Source organism: Oryzias latipes, chromosome 10 (assembly GCF_002234675.1).
Source record: "Oryzias latipes chromosome 10, ASM223467v1".
Classification (NCBI taxonomy): domain Eukaryota; kingdom Metazoa; phylum Chordata; class Actinopteri; order Beloniformes; family Adrianichthyidae; genus Oryzias; species Oryzias latipes.
In genome coordinates this window covers 215330-240745 of record NC_019868.2, presented here as the reverse complement: position 1 = coordinate 240745, position 25416 = coordinate 215330, and the positions used below count along the sequence as shown (strand labels likewise).

General features: G+C 39.8%; 1 protein-coding gene across 1 annotated transcript; it reads right to left on the bottom strand.

Annotated features, from left to right (window-relative positions):
- Positions 1–1067: 1067 nt before the first annotated feature.
- Positions 1068–22118, bottom strand: LOC101156476 (annexin A5). The gene is made up of 12 exons (XM_023959464.1): positions 21612–22118; positions 18990–19074; positions 18352–18446; positions 15539–15652; positions 10699–10789; positions 10009–10088; positions 9684–9734; positions 7682–7775; positions 6082–6177; positions 5921–5979; positions 5454–5576; positions 1068–2411 (listed from the first exon to the last, which is right to left on the bottom strand). Exons 1-12 carry the CDS (start codon positions 21612–21614, stop codon positions 2352–2354), a joined length of 951 nt encoding a protein of 316 aa, XP_023815232.1. The 5' UTR covers positions 21615–22118; the 3' UTR covers positions 1068–2351.
- Between the last annotated feature and the right edge of the window lie 3298 nt (positions 22119–25416).

The window sequence follows — 25416 nt, the reverse complement described above, 5'->3', positions numbered from 1 at the left end:
GTTAAAAACAGATCAAGGTGGCAGAAATCTCCCTTGTTTACATGACTATTTCTGTGCTGCCCAGCTGAGGCCTCTTATCTGCATGTGCTCTCCAGTCTACACTGCAGGATGGAAAGATCTAGAGCTGAAAACCTTTGAAAAAATACCATTAAAAGCTTTATTAGCTGATATCACTTTACAGGGGGAACTTCCTTTACAGGATGACCCCTTACTGAGTATGATGATTAAAACCTGGAATGACACAGTCAAGAAATGTAACTTGGTGGAAGACTCAAAAATTCTCAGATGGTGTGCATATGACTCAGAGTTCACCAACAAGTATGACGGTAGATTTAAGTTATGGATTACCAAAGGGCTAACAGATTACAACTCATTTGTTCATAAGGGAGTGTTTCAAACATTTGATACCCTAAAAGAAAAACACGGGTTAAATTCTGAAGATTTCTTCAAATATTTACAGGTCAGTAACTATTTCAATCAAAAAATTTAAATACCCACAGATGACCAGAAGTTTCTTAAAACTTTTAAGACATTAATAAAAGAAAATAATACGAAAATAACGAAAATAATTTCAAAATTATACAACAGTATCTTGACGCACAAGGGGGAGAACACGTACTATGTAAAGGAAAGATGGGAGCGAGAAGGAGGGCTCACTATCACAGAGGAGGATTGGGAACATGTATGTCAGAAACAATGGGTCACAAAAGGATCAAACATTTGGCGTGAATTCTGTTGGAAGAGCATAATGAGGTTTTTTACTACAGTCTCTCAGAAAAAATACCTAGGAAGTAGTAAATGTTGGAGATGTGGTAACAATGGAGCCAATCACTTCCATATATTTTGGGACTGTGTGGTTATCAAGAAGTATTGGTCTGACATACATGAACATCTGCAAAATGTGTTTTTTATTGTTTCCCCCTTGTCCTTTCAAAGTCTGTTTTTGAGTAAAATTGATGGCCTAGACAACAAAAATAAGAAACTGCTCTACATTTTACTGGCAGCCAGAAAGAAAGCAATAACCAGAAAATGGCTTAAACCTGAACAACCAACGACAGAGGACTGGATTGATGTGGTACAAGGAATTTATATAATGGAAAGAATCTCACACTCATTACAAATACAGCAAATACAGCTGGATGACAGAATATGTTAAGTCTGTAAGATCAGACTTTATCTGAAACTTCACTGAAATCATGTCATATCATTTATGTTTTGAAAATCCCTGCTTCCTCACATGTTCCTTTTTTATTTATTTTTGTTCTTTTTCATTTTTTTCATTAAAAACTGAGAAAGCAAGAACATTGTAATTCGTCAAAACAATGTACAATTTCTCATTGTCAGGAGCCGGCGGTTTTGGTGGGTGTTTTCTCACTTCCGGTTTTGGGCTTTTATTTTGTTACTTCCGTTCAGCGCCCATTGTCTCACTAGGTAACTTCACCGGTCATCACCGGCACCTGTCTGCTCACCTGTTTGTCATTCCCATTTGTGTATCTAAACCCTTGTCTGTTTGTTACTTGTCACTGGGTCGTTCTGTAAGTTCGCTTCAGTCATTTCGAGTTCAAGTGTGATTAAACCTTGTTTGCTTTTGAAGCTCTTTCGCTGTCCTGCATTTGTGTCCCGTTTCAACCCTGACAATCATGTGCTTTTTCAATAAAAAATTAATTTGAAAAAAAAAATGAAATCCAATAGTGAGCAAAATAAAAAGAGTTAACAGACAACACTTGAAAAGACAAATTTGAAAAAACGAATGGAATACATAACAAATGGAGCAAATGTGAAGATTTGAAAACTATCAAATGAAGTTCATGCAGGAAAATCGACTGTAAATGTTGAACCTTTTAGTTTTTTGGTGACTGAGAAGAGCAGCTACATTAGTTATAACTCTGCTGCCACTGGCTGGTGCAGCTCCTGCTCACTAGCTCATGGATGGCATCCTGACTGCAGCTTTCTGCATCCGCTCCTCATTTATGATCACTGCTGCATGAAAAGCTTGAAAAAATCATTAGGATGTATTTAACACAGCACACAGTTTTATTAGCTCACTCAAACACCACTGCAAAAACATGCTACATTGTTAAACATTAACTAGTTTATAACTTCATTATTATCAGTGGTTGTTATTTAATGTTTTCAAACTAGTGCATTTAAGGTGAATGAACTGCTGCAAGGGATATTCCAGACTCAAACCGATTAAAGTCAGATTCAGATTTGTTAATGTGCAACATCTCAATAAGCACCAAGCTGGAGTTGGAGAGAGAACCCACATTCTGGTCTCATGTTTACAGCCTCGTCTCATGGTTCCCCAGTGGCTCATTGCTCAATGCTGCTCGACACCTGATAGACCAGGATTAATCATTGCCGCCACAGAGGTACAGCAGTGTCTTCTGGTAGTAGCCGTTTGTGTCTTCCTGCACAAATCAAGCACACAGAGAGAAGAAGCTTTGAAATAACTCAACTGTATGAAAGATTCACTTCAGAAATGACTATTCCTTTTCCCTGTGCATGAGTTCATTTCACTAAGCGAGTGACGATGTGTGGCTAATGCAGCAGCGCCTGGATCTCTGGCACCTCCCCTCCACGTGCTGAATCCCTGAGCAACGCACCTTAAGTATTTTTCTTTTGACTTGTCAAATTCAATTCAATCAAAGTTACGAAACACTAAACAGTATTTCCCTCACACAACATGCACTGCAGCTTAGTATTCAGGGCCTTTCTCATTTCACCTGAGAAATTACAGATCAAATGCCTTGAAGATGGTGGACACTCTATCACCTCAGTCCAGGTGGTCTTCGTGGTTGGTTTGCACATCCTAACTGTTTTAAAGGCTTTAACCGGTGAGACACGAGTAAACATACCTTATCACCATTTGCATTAGCTTACATCCCTCGCATGATTCCTGCTGTTACTGTGTGAACGTGTTCCAAAAACTAGTAGGCCACGTCCTTTTCACTACAAAGAAATGAGCTGCACGTTAACACCTGATCTACCAAAGATGTGACAGAATTCACTGGTGGACAGAACACAATGCAAACATCTTCAACACAAGACGCAGAGCAGCTTTCCTTCTGTTCCGCTGAAAGCTTTAGGCTGTTCACTGGAGTTTTGATTTCAGGATTCCATAAGAAATGAAATCGGAAGAAAAGTGTACTCGAGGCAATTTCTAAAAACAAACCTTACATACAGAATGAGACTAACTTTTTCCAAAGATGTTCCAAATTCAAAGTGAGTCAACTGCTTTTTATCTGACCAAAGCTTTTACATCCTCTTCTTTCCTTCTCAATTTTCTAGTTTTCCACAGCCAGATCTCACACTTGCTTCTTATTACTTATCAGCAAATGTGTATTCTATGGCGGCAATCCATCCCTCACTCTTCAACAAACAAAAAGGGCCTCCAAGCCAACCGTTGGTGTGTGGTGCTGAGGAAAGCTCACTGCAGTGAGGTGGAAGCGGGAACAGAACCAGAAACCTCTTCTTGTCTTTCTGTCCATTCACTATTCTGTGGGATCCATCTGTGTCTTTGTGCTCAAAAAAGGTTGTCTTTGAACAGTGAACCAGTTTAAAGATTGATGTTTTTTAATCATTTAGAGGAGAACAGATATAAATATAAACGCAGCATCACATTAAAACCAACATACTGCTGATGTGAAGGTGTATGTGGCCAAGATTAGAAACTCCTTTATTACCACTGAAGGACTGGAGTCATTGTAGAATAATGTGGCAGGATGAGCTAATGGGGGCACGGGTGTAGTCGCTCTCATTCTGGTGCTGCTGATGAGGCCATCTATAAAATAGCTGCCTCTCCCTCAGTTCCTGGCTGAGACTGCCTCCAGTTCTGGGTTTCTGCTCCTCTGTCAGTGCAGGTCTTGTGGTGTCCTTTTGTTTTTACTGCAGTGATTGTCATAATTCCTCGTCACACAGCGAATCTGTGTGTGACAGGAAAAGGCGAAGTGGAGCTGAGGCCCCTCCCTTTAGGTGAAATCCAGCGCTGATCGGTATGGGTGATGTCTGCCTCTTCGCCCTGCATGTCCTCTGGTTGCTGAGGTAACGCCCTGCTGCCCGTCTTCTGGTTTGCCTCTGCAGTGTGTTTGGTGGAACCTGCTGCTTGGACGGGTTTTAATTTGGAGTGTTCAACAGGGTCTCTTTCATCCGCTCCGCTGGTCGGACGGGTCAGCTGCTGACAGTGGCACCTCCTCTCCCATCCCCCTTGTGGCCGACCACATGACTGCTCAGGCGCTCCTGGGACTTGGAGGCCTGTTTTGGGACTCATGACAATCCACCCCTCCCTGCCTACCTGCAACAGTGACTGACTGGTACACAAGTGGGAGTTCACTTGTTTGTGGGTTTTTTTGCTTTGGTTTTCACAATATATACCTGCATGTGAGTGGGGTGTTTCTGTTCTGTTTTGGGTTTTGTTGAGTACCAGCTCTGTTTCCAGGTGGGCTTGAGGCCCCTATTGTTTTTATTCTGTCTTTTAAACTAAATAGGTTAATCTATTACATTTGGAACCATGTCATCTGAGTCCCCAGTTTTATTAGTGTGCCTGAACCACTCATGTTGCCACACTAACAATACAATACTTTGTTTTTTCAATGACTCCCTGGTATGAGTATTAGTATTAGTATTGCATTATCCCCTGTTCTATCATATATGACCCCCACCCTTCCATTGACGTGTTCTCCCTACCATGACAAAGGTGGATAAAGGTGGAAAGATTTCATGTAATCCATGGACACCAGTGAAGATCACAAATCATTGAAGAAAAAAGGTTCAGAGCACTGTCTAGTGGGTCTAGATGACCCAACTCCCAATGTTAAAGTGCCTAGGATAGCACAAGGGCGAAACATAACTCGGAAAATCTCATGAGGAAAACTGCATTGAGCTGCTGTGAGTGAAAAGATTACAGCATTAAATATAAACCAGCTTAGAAAGGAGGCTATTAAAAAAACTGCCTGTAAAAAGGTGAAAGCCAGAGTTACCTGGTGGTCAGGAGAAATAAGAACTTCTTCTTTTTTATATTTCTTTAGAAGCTGATTTGCATCAGCTATTAAAAAAAAAAAAAAAAAAAATTGTTTTGTTTTATTCTTGTCTTTCAGGAGGTCTACAGGAAGATTGCTTTGTGTCTTTTCTGAGGGAACATCTGCCCTGGGAAAAGGGATTCATTCGCAGAGAAATCTGAGAAAAGCTGGAGAGCTGTTTCATTATGCCCAAGGCGACAATTAAAGTCAAACTCTGATCCCCCCTCCATCAACGCGCAACATGAACAGCACATGCAAAGTGCCCCCAGCTGGCAGCTTAATGTCACATATAAAGAAAGACCAAGAGTGTTAGAATCAATCACACTGATGGTACTTTTCTAACAAAACATGTATTCTATTTCTAATGCCTATTAAATACTGAAAAAGGTATGATAACCAAGCTTGGGCTTAGATTTAGACTTTAGTTAGTTTTACCTGGATGGTGGAGTAAAGAGATGTTCCATACATCCTTTTGAAGCTTGCTTTGATATCCAGTAGGTCCTCCTCACTCCTCGAAACCATTACTCTGGTCAGAGTTTCGTCGTCTGTTCCAGCTCTCTAATCAGAAAAGAAACAAAACAATAAATAAACTAAAGGCAGCAAGTAAGCGGCTTCCAAGTGAGCTACATTATTGTCTTTCAGCCCAAATTATAAGCAAGTTGTGTTTTCACCCTAAGATCTTTAAATGAAAAATCTGTGTCTTCCAGACCTAATCAGGCTCCAAATCATCGTTCTCTGAATTTACCATGGACACTAAAATGTATGCTTTGTCACAAGAAATTATCATTTTTAATGGAGTTCATTATCTGTAAATATCTTTCACTTGAATGTACAAAAATAGCTGCCAGTTCTAGCAGAACTTCAGTCTTCTTGTCACTGTGGGGCTGGACTATCATACATACCCTCATGGACTTGTAAAGGGTTTCAGCAAAAAAGTCAGGAACACTCCTGGCACATTTCACTGTAAAAATAAAGTCTGTTATCTTTTTGAAAAGCCCAATCTGTACTGCAGTGAACTGAAACTATAGGCTGTTTCATGTGTGGTGTGACAAAAAATTCTTACCAACAGCTAGCAGTAAATTCTCCAAATTCCCAGTAGTTTCACTTTTAATACTGTCCTCTATGTCGCAGCCAGAGAGCTTCTTGTAGGCAGCAAACACTAAAGGAAACAAAACAAACTTAATGACTCCTCAAAAACCTTGTGGGAATAGAAGCAACTCAAATATGTCCATGCTTACATTTGTGAAAGGACATTTCTGATCTGCACACTTTACCTCCAAATCTGTCTTTGCATACTTAAGAGTTAGCAAAAGGTTTTTACTGTAAAACTGTACATAGAAAAAGGGAAGTGAAAAAGTTGGGATACGCTCCTGGAAACTCAAGAGCCCAGAAGGATTGAATGGCTTTGGAAAATGGATGGATGGACGGACGGATTACTGTTGCTTGTTTGTCAAATGCCAGTTGTGCATAATTTGTGTCACTAAAGGATCTTTCCTACTTGCATAAATTTGCAAATGTATCGAGATATCTAGATAAATAGTGTATTGGAAGTCTTACAAACTAAAGACACAATGTGGTGGATTACTAGCACAAACCTGATGTGATCCTGGCAGTAGAAAACTGAACAGAAAGTTGAACTACCTAACATGAACTAAACAGAAGAAAACCGAATGAACAGGACTGATTCTTCCACTCCACTTGAGATGTTCTGTATTTATTTTGAATGTGTGCGGTTAAAAACTTTCATAGCTGAACATCTTCTGAAGAACCGTGAGACATTTCTATGAAAAAGTGAAAGATTCCCCCCAAAAGACATTTTAAGTTCTCTCCCAGCAAAGGAGTGCTAGCAGAGAGGCACAGGCATGAGGAGTCATGTGGTTGCATCCCTGATTTCTGTTCTTTTGCTGTGTTTCTGTAGAATCTTTTAAAGATCAACTTTTGCATTTAAAATGAGACGCAGCTTGATTATTTATATGATCACAAAGACCCAATTAGCTTTTAAGAAGTGAAAACAATGTTTGAGATTTGCATCTCCAAGCAGCGGAGGCGGCTTTAGGACGGGCGGAGGCGGCTTTTGAATGAACAGTCCTGAGAAACCGTGCAAACAATCATGTCATATTGTGTTCCCAGTCGGGTCCAGACAAAATAAAGACTGATGTTATTGCAGTTTAAGTTCATCCAAGGTTAACTCTTGTTAGCACATGTTAGCCTAATCCTAACCCTTTGTGGGCATGGTTTATGAGATTTTTTTTAACCACTGGCACCTGGGGGGCTCCGTATTTAACAGTGGTAAACAGGTTTTAGGAAAATATAACACAAAGGAAGGGCCAGGTCTCTCACTTCCAGACACTTTGCAAAGGTTCAAGTTTGATCTAATGGACACATTTCTTTTGCAGATCTTCCAGATTTCGTTGTGTTCAACCTGACCTGCTGAGCTGTTCTGGCTCTGTGAGCTCTTTGCAAAGAAGAATTCCATATCAGAGAAATGATACTTAGACTGTGTTCATTTTCTCATCTCATCTCATCAATTTCAGTGTTGTTAATGTGGTTTGTGCTTTTTTGTCGTTACATGCCATACATACCTGTTTTTTGCATTTTTCAATCCTATTTATTTTGTCATAATTAGCCAACACATTCATATGCAGCAGCATTCACAGCCTCACCTCTTTGGAGATGCTCTGCACTCCTGTTACCAAGAATTGTGATGAATTTTTCTTCATCTGTGCCAAACTTTCCCTTGCCAGCAGCATACAGCTCCTGCGATGGCAGAGCACACACTCATTTTTACGCTTACACAGCAATGTCCACTGACTCATGGGATCTGATAGGAATAGTGGTATTAAAGAGCTCTGCACTGCAGCATTTCAGCTGAGCATCTTTTAATCCTGTCACTCATACGAGAGGAATTCTTAATATTATGTCTCTTTCTCTACAGCTAGCTAAAGATTTTTTTTTAATCTCTCTCCTGCATTACTTTAATTTAATTACAAAATTAACTGAGAAAAAAAAATGCTCAGAAGGTAATTTCTCTCTGCTCATTTTATCATTAAGGACACAGCAGCAGTTCCTCCATGAGTCAGGGAGGGCTGGTCCCATGATGGTGTTATGTACTACAGAGATGTGCAGGAGAATCCAATGCTTGATCCCAATGCACAAGTCAATATGTTGCCAGTAGGTTGCAATGCAGTCAATCCCAATGGGAACATTCAGAATATTGGACTAAAATTGTCAATAGGATTTTTACTCAGTGGTTGTCACTTTTCCCTGCTTTATATTTGAAACAGTGAGAAGAGTTTTTATGGTTCATTATTTCACAGCTCACTCACACACACACACAGGCTGAATGACTTGTGATGTATAAAACACCAAACAGACCAGCAGTACTGCCTGTTCTCCAAATCTTTACTAGGACCATGTTTTCACATATACCGGTATTTAAAAAAATAATCCTGAAGGTAAAAAAAAACACCCCAGACATGTAATTCTTGGTGCTCAATCATGTCAGTACCAATAGATAACACATTTCCAGCTTCCAAATTCTAGAACTATCTAAGTTTCTTAATTGATGATGAATAATACATATTACGACGAGCTGATGTCAGATTTTTTAAATGCAATATCTTTTTTGGGGGGAATTTGTGCACAGTGCACTTGTTGACATAAGGAAGATGTACCTATTCAAGGCAATAAATGGATAAAGAGCACTACTGATCACATTACTATCATTTCCTTTCTATCCACTTCAAAGTTCTTGCATTTGTAAATTAACAGTTTCACCACATCCCAAAAGTTCTCTATTGGGTTGAGATCTGGTGACTGTGGAGACCATTTGGAGTCTAGTGAACTCATTGTCTTGTTTTAGAAATCAGTCTGAGATTATTCCAGCTTTAGGACATGACGCCTTATCCTGCATGAAGTAGCCATCAGAATATGGTAGGCTGTGGACGTGTTGTGCGTTCAGAGATGCTCTTCTGCAGACCTCGATCGGAACCAGTGGTTCTTGTTTTCTTTCTATCGGCTAGAACCAGTCTGGTCAGTCTCCACTGATCTCTGGCATCAACCAGACATTTCTGCCTACAGAACTGCCACTTGTTGGATGTTTTCTCTTTTTTGGACCATTGCCTGTAAACCCCAGAAGATCAGCAGTTTCTGAAATACTCAGATCAGCCTGTCTGGCTCCAACAACCATGCCGCGTTCAAGGTCACTTCAGTCATCTTTCTTCCTCATTCTGATATTCGGTTTGGCTGCAGCAGATCGTCTTGACCATGACTACACGCCTACATGCATCGAGTTGCTGCCATGTGATTGGCTGATAGAAATTTGTGTTTACGAGTAGTTGGACAGATGTGCCAGATAAAGTGGCCAGTGAGTCTTTATAACCCCCCAACACCGCTACCCACCCACCACACACTCAAGCACACACACAAAAAGGTAGAACATCGTCTGATCAAACCACTGCTCATTGAGGGCAGAGAATATGTCTTTATTAAATGAATGGGGGTAAGCTGAGCCAATGTAAGTCTTAAGTCAACTCAATGGCTGCAGAGTAAGTTTTCCTTAGATTTTATCTTGTCCAAAGTCAGTTAATTCTTGACTTGGGTCATTGTTTGCTTATAGCAAATATCAAGATGATATTAGAATAAGGAGATTTTTAGATTTCTTACCTTGGCATCATTCTCAACATTATCTTCATCTATTCCTTCCTCTCTGCTCCCCTTTGCAGACAAAGGTAAAGTAGAAGGACCAGAGGAGGCAGAACAGAAAGACAGTGTTACAAACAGAACAATGAGCTCAGACACTGTTGGAACTCTGCAGAAAAGAACTGTGGTTCTTCTTCTTCTGGTTCTGGTTCCTGAATTACAGAACAGATCCTTAAAGAAGTAGCTATGGTTTACAGCAATGGTATTCTGATGCTGTCAAATTGAAAATCTAACCTCTGATGACTTTCTGTTGGCATCACTACAGACAGGAAAAAACATTCTTCTCTACCTGCAGCAGGATCACCAACAGTTTTCTGTAGTGCCCGTCTGTGTCACCGTAGATGTCCTTCTCCAGTTTGCCACCAAACTCTGAGGGAAAAACGAGGACAGGTCAGGAAGTTCCCATTACCTGGAATTCCAAACAGTTGTAATGACAATGAGGGTTATCCTTTCATGAGGTAGGCAATCAAAAAGGCAACTCAAGACTGTGCTATGGACCAAGGAAAATTCTAATAACGTTGCACCCATGTGCACAGTCAGGTGCAGACACACACAGTGCAGATGTGGAAAAATGACAGAAACTAGGTCCGTGGGAGAGATAAGGTGGAAAAAGAAAATGCATTCCAGGAGCTTTACACTCTGTTGAGTGGCTACATGAAAGCTTCAGTATTCTCCTGAAGAAGCTGGAATAAATGGTCAAGGAGATGAAGGTCTGGTCACAATTGTGACTGCTGCCTGTGCAACCCAAACTCAGACAACCAGAAGATGATAGGCACAAGCTTGAAGTTTAAATCCAACATGTGGACGTGTGTTATTCTGCAGAAACGTTTTTTTCTTATGCATGAAACTGATGTTCACATAAGACAGGTCTACAAAGAACATACTCAACCTTAAGGTATGTTCCCTATTTCCATTACCCAAAATCCCAATGATACCGTGGTTCATGTTGGTGTGTCTTCTTCTCATCTCATAACATCACCTTTCTTGTAAACTTTGATGATCTCTTTGATCTGTTCACCAGACCTTGAAGCCACGATCTCAATCAGCACTTGATCATCAGTTCCGGCCCCCTATAGGAAACAAATACAGTGTATGGATGAGCTCAATATAAACTGTATTAATTTTTTTTAGTCCGTAACTTTAGTTGTTGTGGGCTTTATCTCATAAAGAACTGAAAAGTGTGACAGAACACTTCAACTGTGAGTAGAAGATAAACTACATGAGGAAAAATATCAATGCCAGCTACTTAGAAAGGTCAAATGTGACACTATTTTAAGGCCACTGAAACTCTAATCTCTCTATTCTTCGAGATGTTTTTATAAATGTTTTAGCTGTTAAAGAAATAAAACAACAAATGCAGGCCTAAAATGTAATTAGCACAAGACAAAAAGAAGAAAATGGTGAAAAGATATCTCAATGAATCATTTGTCAATTAAAGAAACAGAATTGTATACTTTGTATTTTGCATTTTCAACAATAAAGAGTCTCAGTGTGCTGCTGAAATCTAAAGACGAGATTAAAATTTGAGAAAAAACAATTGGAACAGATAAATGCTGTAAAAAAATGTAAAATAGGGCCAACTGATGGAAACACAGATACATTGACAGTAAATTCAACCTCAATTGATTTGTTCTAGAACTACTTTGGTGTTGACAAAAATATTATACGATTGTATTGAAGGTTAGTTTACATATACAGTATGTGACAGCTACAAATATTTGTTTGCTACTTTGTGCTTTAAGTCATCCGTAGTATTAAGCTGAAGGAAATGCGTGTCAAATGTAAATATGTACATGCTTTGTTTTTCACGGGATTTCTCTTTTTGACAGCTGGCATCAGCATGAAAAAAAAAAGATTTCTGCACAGACCAGAACATTCATTTCTTTACATTTTTACATGTTTGCCTTTGTTAGTCTAGTACCGGTAACTGGTCTCATGCTGTTGGAACTGTTTCCATGCAGCAGCATTTTCTCATTCTTATTAATGTGTGGTAAGTAGGACAAGCCTTCTAATTATGAGGCTGCGAATGACACAGCCAAGTTAATCTGGAGATGGGGCTTTAAAAGCCCTCCTCCTCCTTTCTTTTATGACCTCTTGTTGTTGCCGTACATCGAGGCATCGGGAAGTGGGAACGGGAGCAGACAGGCAGGTAGGCAGACTCGTTTACAGTTTCCTTTCCATGAGCAATCGGCCGTGTTTTGGCGGATCTGCGGCGTGGCGACAGTAGCCTGCAAGTGTGACGTGGACTGTTTCACCTAGATCTGCACCTCCTCTCCGTGACCGGTTTGTTAAGCTGGCCTTCCTGCGCTTAACAATCAATGCTCTAATTTCTTTTCTGCAGAAAACGTGTTTTGTCTGCACGCCTTCCTTGCCCCCCTGCTGGGTTGCCTTTGCTGTTTCTAAATTGTGACTCCTGTACGGGTCCCTACTCCCGCTGTGGTGGGACCGGTTGGGACAGGAAATCCCAGCTACACAGAGGAGACCTCTTTGTGCTGTGGCGTCTCGCTGGACTGTGGATGGTTCCCACCTGCTGATCGGCGGCGGTCGGGCGGCTTACCCGACGCCCTTGACCATTGATCACCTTTTATTTTCCCTGTGTAATTGTGTGAATGTTATTACTTTTGTTTCAGGAGGTGGGAGGCCGAGGTGGTGGACTGCTGTCTGGTGGTGGGTTCCAGTGTGCTGTGTGGTTTTCCATCACGTGTGCAGTGATTCACAACATATGGTGTTGATTGCTTGTGTTTTCGTGTAGTTTTAACCACCTTGGTAAGCTCCCCCTCTGGAATACTTTAACTGATTTTATTAAGGATTGTTTTATAAAGGATTGTCTTAACATTGTTTTTAACTAAAGTCTAATAAATTATATTTTAAAGCAAACCAACACCTCTTGGTTCAAAATAGGACCTACACCTGCCTTTCTGTAGTCTTTTTCTGGGGCAGACCAGCCCCAGGTAGCGTTGTTGAACCTCTTTTATCCATGTTGCCACAAATGATTCAATATCAAGATTTCAGAAAGGATGGCAGCACTTGTGCATTGGAATTACTATGCTTTTATCATAGTTCTGTAAATGCAGTCAGTAAAATCTCAAAGCCTGTGTTCTACTTCCTCGTTAAATTCACAGTTTAAGACCAGCAAGCCAGAACCAAAGGACAACATGCTCTGGAATGACCTGCAATCCCAATTGGCAGATTGGTAGAGTGCAGTCAGCACCAGTTATTAGAATAGAATAGAATAGAATAGAATAGAATAGAATAGAATAGAATAGAATAGAATAGAATAGAATAGAATAGAATAGAATAGAATGCCTTTATTGTCACTATACACAAGTACAATCTGCATCACACGCGCATACAGTAAAATAAGAGCCAAACACTGTTCAGAGCAGACATGCATTATTGCTGCTCACTAAATGTTTGTCATGATCTCATCTGAGTGAAGTTGACAGATGCCAGTTAAAACAGAAGCAACAAAGTTGATCCTGCCCTCATAGGAAGGACGTATAGTTTAATCTGCTTACATTTATTAATATCTGCCACTGGCATATGAGACGTTAATCAGTGGTTAAGAAAGTGGTAACCTGCTCTGTGCATAGATAAGATCAAAGCCATGGATTTGTAACACACCCAATAGGAGTTCTGTCTTTTCACGCTGATGAGCCCTTTTCTGCTGAAGCTGTTTTAAGGATGGAAATGACTCTTAACCTTATATGAGAATGACTAGATTAGAGGACCTAAAGTTAGTATCATTAAGGAGGCTGATAGGTGATGAAAATGACTGAAGAAAAAAACAAGTTTTGATGCAGCTCTTGAATTAAAAACAAGTCAAAGATGCAGTTTGTAAACAGGTTTTCCTAGGGTTAGGGTTAACCTTGTTGCCTTTGTTCACTGAGGAATGTGTAGGTTAGTACAGAAGTGTGAATGATATTTAATTATTTCAACATGTATTTAATTATTCTTCACTTCTCACTTGCACACTCCAACCCTGCACACCAAGAGTTAAATAATTGAAAGCACCGACCCACACCCTTTTTGTGGCAAGGCCAAAACCCCTTAAAAACATCCAGGTTGGGTCAGAGCTTCCAGCTTCCAGCTGATTTCACTGCTGTGGCGGCGTTGTGAACGGCGTTTCATAGACCAGAAATTTAAATTCCGGCGAGGAATTAGAGCCAAACCCACAAGAATCAAAAAAACTATCCACAACTGTCAGGTTTTTTTGTTGTTGCTGTTGTAACCCTTGGAATTTCAGACAAAGACATGATGGCGAGCTACCCACCTCAGAACCACAGAAGCTATGAACACTGAACCATCAACTTCACGTTGACCAACGAACTCTGTGGGTAACACTTTCAACAACACATCCAACCCCCATGTTCCTTGACATGGAACAGACATGTTTATGATCCATCAATATTTGTTCTGTGTTTTTGTCAATACAATCAATTGGTTTTTCACACACTCTGGGCTCCTCAAAATGGACCTTTTAACCAGCAATCAGAGCGTCCAGCCTTCTTCAAAAACACAACACACTTATTCTCCAGTACTTGGCCGTAGTCAGCTCATGATGTAAACTTTAAAAGGCACTAAAATGCATCAGCTTATCTCATGAATCTAGCGGAACAACATCTGTCAGTGTATGACGTACTGGAAGGGCAAGCATCCTGACAAAAGTTTAGAAACTCTCTTTTCAGTTTTTCTGGTTGGGCAAAATCTAGAACACTTTTGTCTTTGTAATATTATCTTTTCCTGCCATCTTTCTGTGTTTCTCCGAACCCTTTTTTAATATTTCTTTCTCCTCAACTATCATTTCTTTTTCTTTAGTTTGTAACAGCCATCTTTCTTCTTCTCTGCATGACATTTTTCTATTCAGTAACAGACAAAAACCAAAAGAAATTATTTGTCTGAAAATAGTCTGTTCAGTGTCTGGTCTGTTAGCAAACTCTGCACATTCTTTGTTCTTCTTGAGTCCATACTCTCTTAAGTTTTTGCTATTCTATTGTGTTCATTCTGCTAGTTTTCTGGAACATCTCTTAAAGACAGAAACAAGGCTACATATTTTTTGAGGTGGTAACGTTTGTCTTGAATTAAGTTTTTTTTAGAACATTTGAATGGTGCCTGCTGAGAAGCTTGAGCTCATAGACGTGTTACTCTACTTTTGCACTATACCCCAGCAAAGAAAAACATGTCTAGTGTCTGCAGCAAAGGCTGATGCTTTGGTCAACAGATAATTATAGGTTTGAGTTTTATAAACTAAATGGCAAGTTACACAAGATAGGAAGTCTGTAGCATGAACATATCTGCTAAACCAATCAAGTCAATTTGTGCGGAAGTACTAGTCAGAACAGGGGATCAGGAACATTTATCCAACTTACAAAACCAGATTAGCTCATGCTATACTGTACACTAATGCTGCATTCACTGCAGACCAAAAGAAAAACAACAAAAAACACATTTATCAGATAAATCAACCTTTAAACAATCCAGCACACTGCACATTTTTCCTCCTCAGAACTGGAGCTGTTTCAGACATTTGTGACTGAGTGACTGGGAAGAGAACTGTCACAGTGTGTGAGCAGAATAGCTGCTGGAAATGTAGTTATGCACCAAAGGCCTCATTCATAAACATGTTCATGATAAACAGGGCAAAGGTGCCGGACTATATTTAATCAAGTTTAAGGCAGGAGAAGAATTTTTTTTTCTTATGCAATTCTAGTCAACATTAACATTGATTGATGCTAGATAAAACATTTTTAAATGTTCTGCACCAGAATAAATGATATAGATGTATATGTAGAGAGTTGAAGAAAGTTCTCATTGCTTACCTTGATAGCCTTGTGCAGCTGAGTTGCATCATAAGAGATTGGGGGCATCATCAAGGCCACAATCAGATCCTCAAACAACCCGCTGATCTCAGATTTCAGAGCACTGACTAAGTCCTGCCAATCAAGTAAGCATTAATGTTGACAGAGACAGAATCCTTCATAAACAGATTTGTATATAAATCAGTATGTCTTTAAATATATGAGCCACTTTAATCACTGTACCAGAAGGACATGATGGTAAATGAGTTTCTCATTGGGACTGCTTTTGCATTAGGTTCTACTAAAGTTTATTTGATCAAGAAAAACCACGAGGGACCTTCTCTAAGGAAGACGACAACTACTACGCCTTCTAATATTTTCTTTTAGTTTGGTTTCTTGACATACAGTAAGGCGAACAAGTATTTATACAACCTGTGATTTTGCAAGTTGTCCCACTTAGAAATCATGGAGGGGTCTGACATTTTCATCTTCTGTGAGAGGCATAATCTAAATAAAATATGGAAATCACATTACATGATTTTTTAAATCATTTGTTTGTATGCTATGCTGCAAATAAGTATGTCCCTGGCCGAACACCTGTCTCAGCAAGAATTCTGACCCTTAAAGACCTATTAGTCTGCCTCCACTCCCTCCAATCCCAAATTAGAAGCACCTGTTAGAGATGGTTAGCTTTATAAAGATACCTGTCAACCCATTCCATCAGTAACTATGATATAATGTAACTACATTACTGTAAAACTACAGTAATGTAGTTTTAACCAAAAAATAGCAAACAGTAGGTAAATTTCCATGTGTTAAACCACGACTAAAGTAATCAACGAAAAGTTAATCATCTAGTGATCATCTTGTTTTTACAATTTTGTCTTACATTGCTGACAAACTGATCATTTTTTTCTACTCCAAATAAGTAAACATGTATTTTGTTCTCTTGAGAAAACAATTTCTGTTGAGCTTTCTAAGGACACCAGAAACCAAGTTGTTGACCTGCACCAGGCTGGAAGACTGAATCTGCAACAGGTAAGCAGCTTGGTGTGAAGAAATCAACTGTGGGAGCAATTATTAGAAAATGGAAGACATACAAGACCATTGATTATCTCCCTCCATCTGAGAACCCGCCAAGATCTCACCCCCAAAAACGGTGAGCAAAAATCCCAGAACCACACAGGGGACCTAGTGAATGACCTGCAGAGAGCTGGGACCAAAGTAACAAAGGTACCATCAGGAACACACTACACCACCAGGGACTCAAACCCTGCAGTGGCAGACGTGTCCCCCTGCTAAAGTCAGTACATGTGCAGAACCGTCTACTGTCTGCTAGAGAGCATTTAGATGATCCAGAAGAGGATTGGGAGAATGTCCTATGGTCAGATGAAACCACAACAGAACGTTTTGCTTAAACTCTGCTGGTCGTGTTTGGAGGAGAAAGAATGCTGAGTTGCATCCAAAGAACACCATACCTACTGTAAAGCATGGGGGTGGAACTGTAACGGGGTGATTCTTTTTTCCTACCTTTACAATTTGGTTTTTTAAATCTTTTTTGTTTTATTGATCCTGGTTGTGCAACATAAAACTCCAAGGGCCCTTGAATGGCTCATGGCAAATCTGGTGATGAGTCACAGGTGTGTGTGATCAAGGTGGGTTGGAGTTTTGATCCTTTAAAAAGGATGAACAGCTGGACTTGGGGCGGGAAAAAAGAGGCGCACCACAAGAACTGCACAAGCAGTGTTGGAATACCAGCGATGGGAGCCACACGCGTGGTGTTTTGGAGCACCAGGATGGAGGCTGCACGTGTGGTGTTTTGCAGCAGCAGCAGCAGCAGCAGCAGCAGCAGCAGCAGCAGCAGCAGCAGCAGCAGCAGCAGCAGCAGCAGCAGCGGTGGTGCTTGAAGCATGCCAGCCCCAGGAATTGGACATTGTAGAGTCTGGGCTCGGCCACATGACCAGGGACAGCAAAGTGGAACCAGTGGACCATGGAACTGGAAAGTGGAGAGGGGACGCGACGAACAACAGCAGAGGGGTGTGGTTGCGACCCACCCCTCTTTCAGATAAATGGGGTTTTGACTGCATGCTCCTCTAATCATCCTGGAGCATTTGGACTGCTGGAGGCCGGACACTATAGGACTGGACACAATAAACATTTTGAAAACTTGCATCTGGTTGTTCAGCTCCTTACACAGAATCTGATCCACTAGAATCTACCTGTGTCACAGAACCATCATGGTTTGGGACTGTTTTTCAATGAAGGGACCAGGACGACTGATCCATGTAAAGGAAAGAATGGATGGGGCCGTGTATGGTCAGATTTTGACTGAAAACCTCCTTCCATCAGCAAGGACACTGAAGATGAAACATGTGATTGTTTTTCTTATTTTTTCTCTCATAATTTAGGTAAACTTATGATGAAAATTATTGGCTTCTCTAATCTTTTTAAGTGGAAGAACTTACAGAGTTGGTGGCTGACTAAATACTTTTTTGCCCGACTGTTTAACCCTTGTGGAAAGATTTCATGTAATCCATGGACACCAGTGAAGATCACAAATCATTGAAGAAAAAAGGTTCAGAGCACTGTCTAGTGGGTCTAGATGACCCAACTCCCAATGGTAAAGTGCCTAGGATAGCACAAGGGTTAAAACGTTGCTTCCTAATCAAGGGCTTTTGACTTCAGCTCCATATCCTCCAACCTTCAAGTGCTCCAATGGGACATTTTTTCTTATCCATTACAGCAATTATTTGTGTATTTATTCCCAGTTTAATGGAATTCAGTTAACTCATTTGATGGATGATGAGGTTTTGTGATAACATATGTTGACTTACCTTTCCATATGCCTTTTTGTATGCAGTTTTTATTTGCTGGCGCTGATCATTGCTGCGAGATGTCAGAAGCATGAGAACGGTATCTTCATGTGTTCCTGCAAGATGAAAATATATGTACAATAAACATTAAAAGTTAACAGGCAACATTGACGAAGCAGGTGGAAGAGAAAAAAATATATGTCAACACTGAATCCTACTGAATCCTAATTTGCTAATTAAAAAACCCCCACACTTTTTGTATCTGAAATTGTTTTACTCCTCCACCTCACATTAGAAGGATTGCCATTTTTGGAACTTTTTGGGCCAATTGCCGCTCAGCCAAGTTCATCGCCACAAAATCCATGTGAGCACTAAGATTGTGGAACCAGAACAAGTCCTGATACACAATCACAAGTGGGTCCAGATGACCCAACTCCCAATGTAAAAGTGCCTAGGATAGCACAAGGGTAATGAAAACCTTAATTTCATGCTAAATGTATTCAACATATAAAGATCAAAGATTAGGAATTATGTCAGTAAATTCTCAGAACTGATAATAATATGAAGAATACCATGCATGAAGGTTTTGGGTTCTTAAAAATAATGATTGAAAAAGGCTGGCACAGCATGTGGTAGAGCACTGGATTAGAAAGACTCACCTATTCCTTTCATAGCCTTATGAAGGACTTCAGCATCGTGTTTGGCATTGAAGCTGACAAAAGGTCTGACACTGCCTCTGTACTCCTAAAGGAAGGAAGGAAGGTAAAGCCACACAAACAAATAATACAAAAACAAAACTTTGTATTTTATTGTACATTCTTTTCACCACCTTGTTTTGTAAATGGTGTGTTCATAATGCACAAACACATTTACACATATAAGCAACGTCTCTAAATATCAAACAAACAAGTTTTCAAGACAGATGATTTCTTTTTTCTTGATGAATGACAGTTGTCCAACCAGCCACATGTAATTTGACTTTCCAATTCAAAAGCAACAAACCAGCAGCAAGACCTGCTAAAGATCATTTCAGCAAACAGTTTAAGCCTGAAATGTGTTTGATGCCATTTGTCTGGCTGCCAGCAGTTCACCCACAGCAGTAATGTTCCATTGGGCGGCAAAACAAAATTCAAAATGTTGAAATTGGCTGTAAACGTGTTGATTGCAGCTCTACAGAATATTGCCAGTAGTCATTGAAACGCTCACATGGGTTTGAACATTGTCAGCTTAAACTCTGAGGCAGAGCTTTGAATTTAAGCTAAATGAGGTGGAACCCTTTCCTTATTGAGTTTGTATAAGAAATAAGATTTGCCTAACTTTAGGGCAATACAGCATTTCTCCAGGGAAAATGCTATCTGTTGGAAAAAATAGTAATTAATCTGCCTGAGCTGTGTCTGTGACCTAGGTTCACACAGGTGGAGGTGGCATTATTGTTGCCTCTCAGGCTTTTTCAATACAAAGCATTTCTTCAGTCACCTTAGATGGGTTGCAAGGGGGATACCTCTCAGGCCAGAATGGTAACACGCCATTGCCTTTTTTATTTCTATTGTACATACATAACAAAATAACTTTTTTTTCATGAAAACAGAAACGAGGGTCTGCCACTTTGAGACGTCTGTGACGGGGATATGTGACTAGTTTACATCATCTGTTTTCAGCAAGCATCTGTTGCTCTTACAGCACTGATTCTATTTGTCAACCATGTTTGAGGTAGATTGTCTGCCGTTATTATTTTGTTGGGATCAAATATGAAACGGTTCAGGGTCTTAACCAGTAAAGGATCATTGACTGAGCAAGCTTCATGGCTGCTCATCTTTTTGAGTGACTAGATTCTCTGTGTTTATGGAAGCCGTGATTGTAGACTACAATAGAGAGGGGACTGTGTGTTTGCACGTTGCTGAGGAGAGCTTGCTGGTGTGCATCTAACTACAGTATTTGAGGAGATGAAGTCTTTGCCCAGAAATGGAAAATGTTCCTCCCATGTTTAATTCTAAAGTCTGGACACACTTGTATTATTCTTGAAAATAAGTCTTAATATAGAATCTATTCATGTGTTTGAACTCCAGAATGTTGTTTCTCTTTCGGCTTTTCCCATCAGGGGTTGCCACAGCAAACAAGTCGCATGGTAAACTTGGCAATGTTTTATGCCGGATGCCCTTCCTGACGCAACCCTCTCAAAGCAACCGGGCTTGGGACCGGCACAAAGGTAGAGAAGGAAACAGGGAGCAGCCCAGATTTGAACCTGGGTTTCACGGACGGAAGGCACCGCAAACCAGCACGAGCTAAACCGGCTCCAGAATATGATGTGATTTATTAGCTACACTAAAAAAAACTGTTACACTATGAATTTGTCTTAAAAAAAGGAAACAACACCCAGCTGTAGCAGTCAAAGACCCTTTCCCTTCCATGCAGAAACACTCTGCGTACACAGCTAAACTGTATTGGCTCCTTAAAATATTTTATAACAAATGACCAATAGTCAATAGTCTAAATCAAGGTTTAGTTAATTTTAGTAATTGTTTGTTTTGTGTTGTCAGTCTTTATTTTGACATTAGCAACATAAGAAATGCATGACAGAAAACAGTTGAACAGTGTAGGTGAGGATTTACTCAATGAATCGATGCTGATATTAGGGCCTAACACTGCTGTTTGAAGACACAGTACCTCAAGCAGCATTGTCTCTAATTTGCTCCTGAAATTGTAATCCAATGGAGACACACCAGACACAAATGCCTGCAGTTTCCATTCATAGTGTAATGCAATACTGTGCAAAGTGGAGCACAACTACCAACTGAAACCGTGCCTATCACTTCTCCTACTCTGACTTTCTGATGGGTCTCATCAAGCTGAAGAAGATAAGAAATCTGTTAAATCCGCTGTTGTCGGGTAAAGTGTTTCCTTTTTTGCAAATTCCAGCATAATGGGCATCATGTAACTAAATGTTTACTACCATTGAACTTAATTCTGTCATTTTAGTGAAATAAAGAGCCATCGTAACATCCACACAAAACCGATCTCAACAGCTATTAGAAAAAGACATTGGAAAAACGAATGACTTCAACTAGAAAACAGTGTTGCATGCACGTCCCATTCTGGAACTGTTTGTGAAGCCTAACTATCTGTGAGACTCTGACCTTTCAAGTATTGAGACACACTTCATTATTTATTATTCCAACACAAAGACGAGCAGAAGCCCTTACACTGACCTCAGCTGTTTTGGCTAAACTGTGTTTCTCAGGTTTTTTAGAAATTTAGGACAAAGACATCAAAAAAACACTTACCATCTCTTTCACCAGTTAAGTTCTGACGTAAGTCTTTCCAGCTGCAAGAAAAACGATAATTGGTGAGTTCATTTTCAGTCGTCATATCTTAATCCTTGTGTCAGCATCAATTATGGTGGGTTAATGTTCTTACCCCCAGGTGAGCAATGACCTCTCCTCACAGCTGATCCCGGTTCACCCAGGCTGTTTCTTTTATACCACCTGAAACTCCTCCTCACAAGACAAAGCTGACAAGGTGCAGCTGCGTTTTCCGAGTAGCCTTCCTATCAGCGATTACCCAGGAAATTGGAAATAGTGACCTCATCCACTTGTCTTTGTCTTTTGAAGCAATACTGTTTCACTGACAGGAGATGTTATTACTGTCAACCCTGATTCAATGCAGATGCACTTTGAAAAGAATTTTGTATTTTATTTCAAGTCTTGCAAATCAAAAGCACCTTGTACTTGAACAGAATCTCTTTATTCACAGAGGCAATTCAAAGTGCTGCATAAATAAGTAAGAAGCTTGGGAGCATTGATTGTATACATTGGGGAAACACAGCCGTGGTTAATAGGTACCAAAACTCCAGAGACATGGAAAGAATTGGATATGAAAACGCCAAACCAATTCAATAAAAAAATGTTTTATTTACAATTGTCAAATTGACAGATCTGTGAAAAATGTTGCACTTGTAACTTTTTTTTTTTTGCTGTTTTGTCTGAAACTACATGATAACAAAGTAATATCTATATGTAACAACAAAGGACCCAAATTTGTGCAGTTGTGATAGACACAACAGCAGAGAAAGATAATTATTTGGTTAATTGTGCAAATGCGTTTCAAAATATGATCATAAACAACTTCTTGTTTGTGAGCCACTGCTTTATTTAAAAGAATGATATAAATATAAAAAATACAAAAGTGTCAAAAGAAAGACCATACATTCCTGAAATGCTCTGTAAATCATTTTTAACAGAGTAAAATTCAGAAACAGAGCTCAGTGTGTGTGTGTGTGTGTGTGTGTGTGTCCATTTGTTTAATTTACTTATTATAGTTTTGCTTGGATTTCTTGGTAAAAATGTTGAAGCGGTTGTCCCTAATTAAAAGCTCAGCCTTTTTACTCCAAATGTCTTTTTTGTAATCTGCACCTGAAGGTAATCAATATTAAAGCTCATGTTTACTTCAAGGTGATGGATTGAAGACGGAGAGTCGGCTGCTCCTCCGGTTAATGGATCATAAACATGCCAGATTACTTCAGTGGTGCTTTTCAGTTGACATTTCACATATACTTTATTAACATGCTCTCAGGCAAGGTTGGTCCCAGGTAAATGTATGCTAAATCGATCAGGGAACAGAGACAAATCCGCAGGCAGGCAACAAGGTGCAGCTCATATCCTTATTGCCGTCTTCCCCTCAGCAAACCGTAATTAAAGTGAGCACTCATGAAATGACGAGGGATGAGTGTGAGCACCATCTGGGAGGTGATTCTGTGACAGCAGCTCCATGTTTCATTCATCAGCTCTCTAGTCTTACATGGAGCCAGTTTCTGCGGTCTGTACAAACACCCAAACAAGTGAGCAAGAGCAAAACTAGCAGATGAAAAGGAACCTGTCACCTGTGTTAATGAACAGCCTTGCTGTCCCCAAACAGTATAACTGTAGGATATAGTGCTGGGTAGTTCCTAAATGACTGTAGTCATGACCAACAGGCACTCCTCCACTTCAGAGAGTTTAGTAAGGAAGTAAAAGAAAACACTGAACTGAAAACATGCAAGTACAACTTGAGTACAACAGCACCTGCTGTATAATCCCACATCATTATTTTTTCAACAACAAATAAGCCCAACAAGCAGTGTACCCCCCCCCCTCACTAAAAATAGCTTGAAGCAATAAATAAATTCAATGTGCTAATATTAGAAAATACATCAGCAATGCAAATATAAATGTTAAAATGTATAGCAATATTTTTGGTTTACAGCATTTTTTAGGAGAAGGTAGAATCAATCTGCAATAGAATTAGAAAGGTGAAGCAATGATTAGGCGTAGTGCTGTTCTTTGGTTTCTAAACAGTTACTGAAGTAGTTGAAATGGACCTAATGTAATCATTACTAAACAGGTTTGACTCCAGGCATGAGGAGGACTTTCTGCATCTGTCTTTTGCTGTCACTCACACCAAACTCATTGGTATCTGAATTGAATTAAAAATGAAAGAAAATGTGCGGCTCATGAACAGCCACTGTGGGTTGAAAAACACAGTTGTCCATAAAATGACACAAAAATGATGCCAACATAATAAAACTAGCAAACCGATAAAGTCTGGAAATAAATGCAAAAAAGTGTTTTCATACATAAACATAAATCTATGAAGTACAGTAGAAAACAAGTCTCATAAATTAATTAGGTCCCTAAAAAAAAACAAGTAGAAATATAAAAGAAATGTTGCAACATTTATTGTGGTAAAAGACCTGAAAAGGAAAGTTTGAAACCAAAGTGTCTTACGTATATTCAACAACAATCTGCAGAGACTCTACTCCAGATGAGGGAAACCGATGTCTCTCCTGTTTGTCGGTTAACAAACCAGCACCTATGAATATGGGAGGTTTTATTTAAAATTAAAAAAGGACATTAAGATCTATAAAATTAATAAATGACCTTTAATATCAATCGTGTAACTGTCTGGAAGTTAGTGTACAGACATCAGGATGGGTGTCTCTGCCAATCATCATCAGTAGTTGTTGTACTGCAGACTTTGCTAGTTGTAGTACAAGTACAGAAAAATGTTTGGATAAAGATCAGACCGGAGAGCTTTGAAAAAGACAAAACTTTGAATAATAAATGTAAAAAATGTCCTCTGGCTCTAGAGAGAAAGGGTGTCATTTATTACTGCTGCGATTATAACGCCCCACTGACACCAAGTGTTTTACAGTCTGTTTAATAGAACCAGAATGAAGAACCACAAAGACATTTGTAATGTCCTGTCAGAAGCCAATAATAGCATCACTCATGGTGTGGCAGCTTCTGCAGCGGGGGTTCCTGTTGCAGCCCTAGTGCTTGCAGGCAAATAACAAAAGACTTAGGGGTTAGGCTTTGGGTTACAGCCTTTGGGTAAAGCTAAGCATGTGAAGCCAGACCAAGCAGATTGATAACCTTGCTTTGATGATGTTGAGCTTCGTGCAGTGTCTCCAGAATACACTGAAACCAGCTGTGACTTTAGCATGTGACCAGTGTTTTTCCTGTTTTGGAAAATCTTTAATTTGCAGTAAAAATGTTATTGATTAAAGAACTCAAGTTCATGCGGGCGTGCTTGTTTTGTTGTGTATTATTGGTATTTGGCGTGAATTGCACAAACAAAGCAGTTTAAGCAGGTAGTAGGATCCATTCGGTTCTGGTCTTTTTTTACAGCAATCATCTGTTTAGAGTGCAGAGCGTGTGCTGTGTTGTCCATCATCCTGAGCACCTTCAGCCTTTTCATCCCCTCCACAGGATGGCGCTTTGATTGTCCAACAAATAAAATGGTCTCAAAGAAATCTGTGAACAATGTCTCATGTTAGTGTAAAAACCGCTGAACACTCAGGCATCAGTTGTTCCCAACTAGGATGGAAATGCTTTTGAGTATATGGATCTTAAATCATTTCAGATGTCTTAATTAAGGCCAGAAACTGTTTGTTGTTTTCACATCCTATGATCCAGTCGCATCTGCTTTGGTACAGTAAATGACTGATTTTCTTCTATGTGACTCACACGAAGCTCAAACTCTGGAGAGGGACCGCAAATCTCTTTATTAACTCTGCAGGAAAAATGATACGCTCTGCTTTTTCACTCTAAC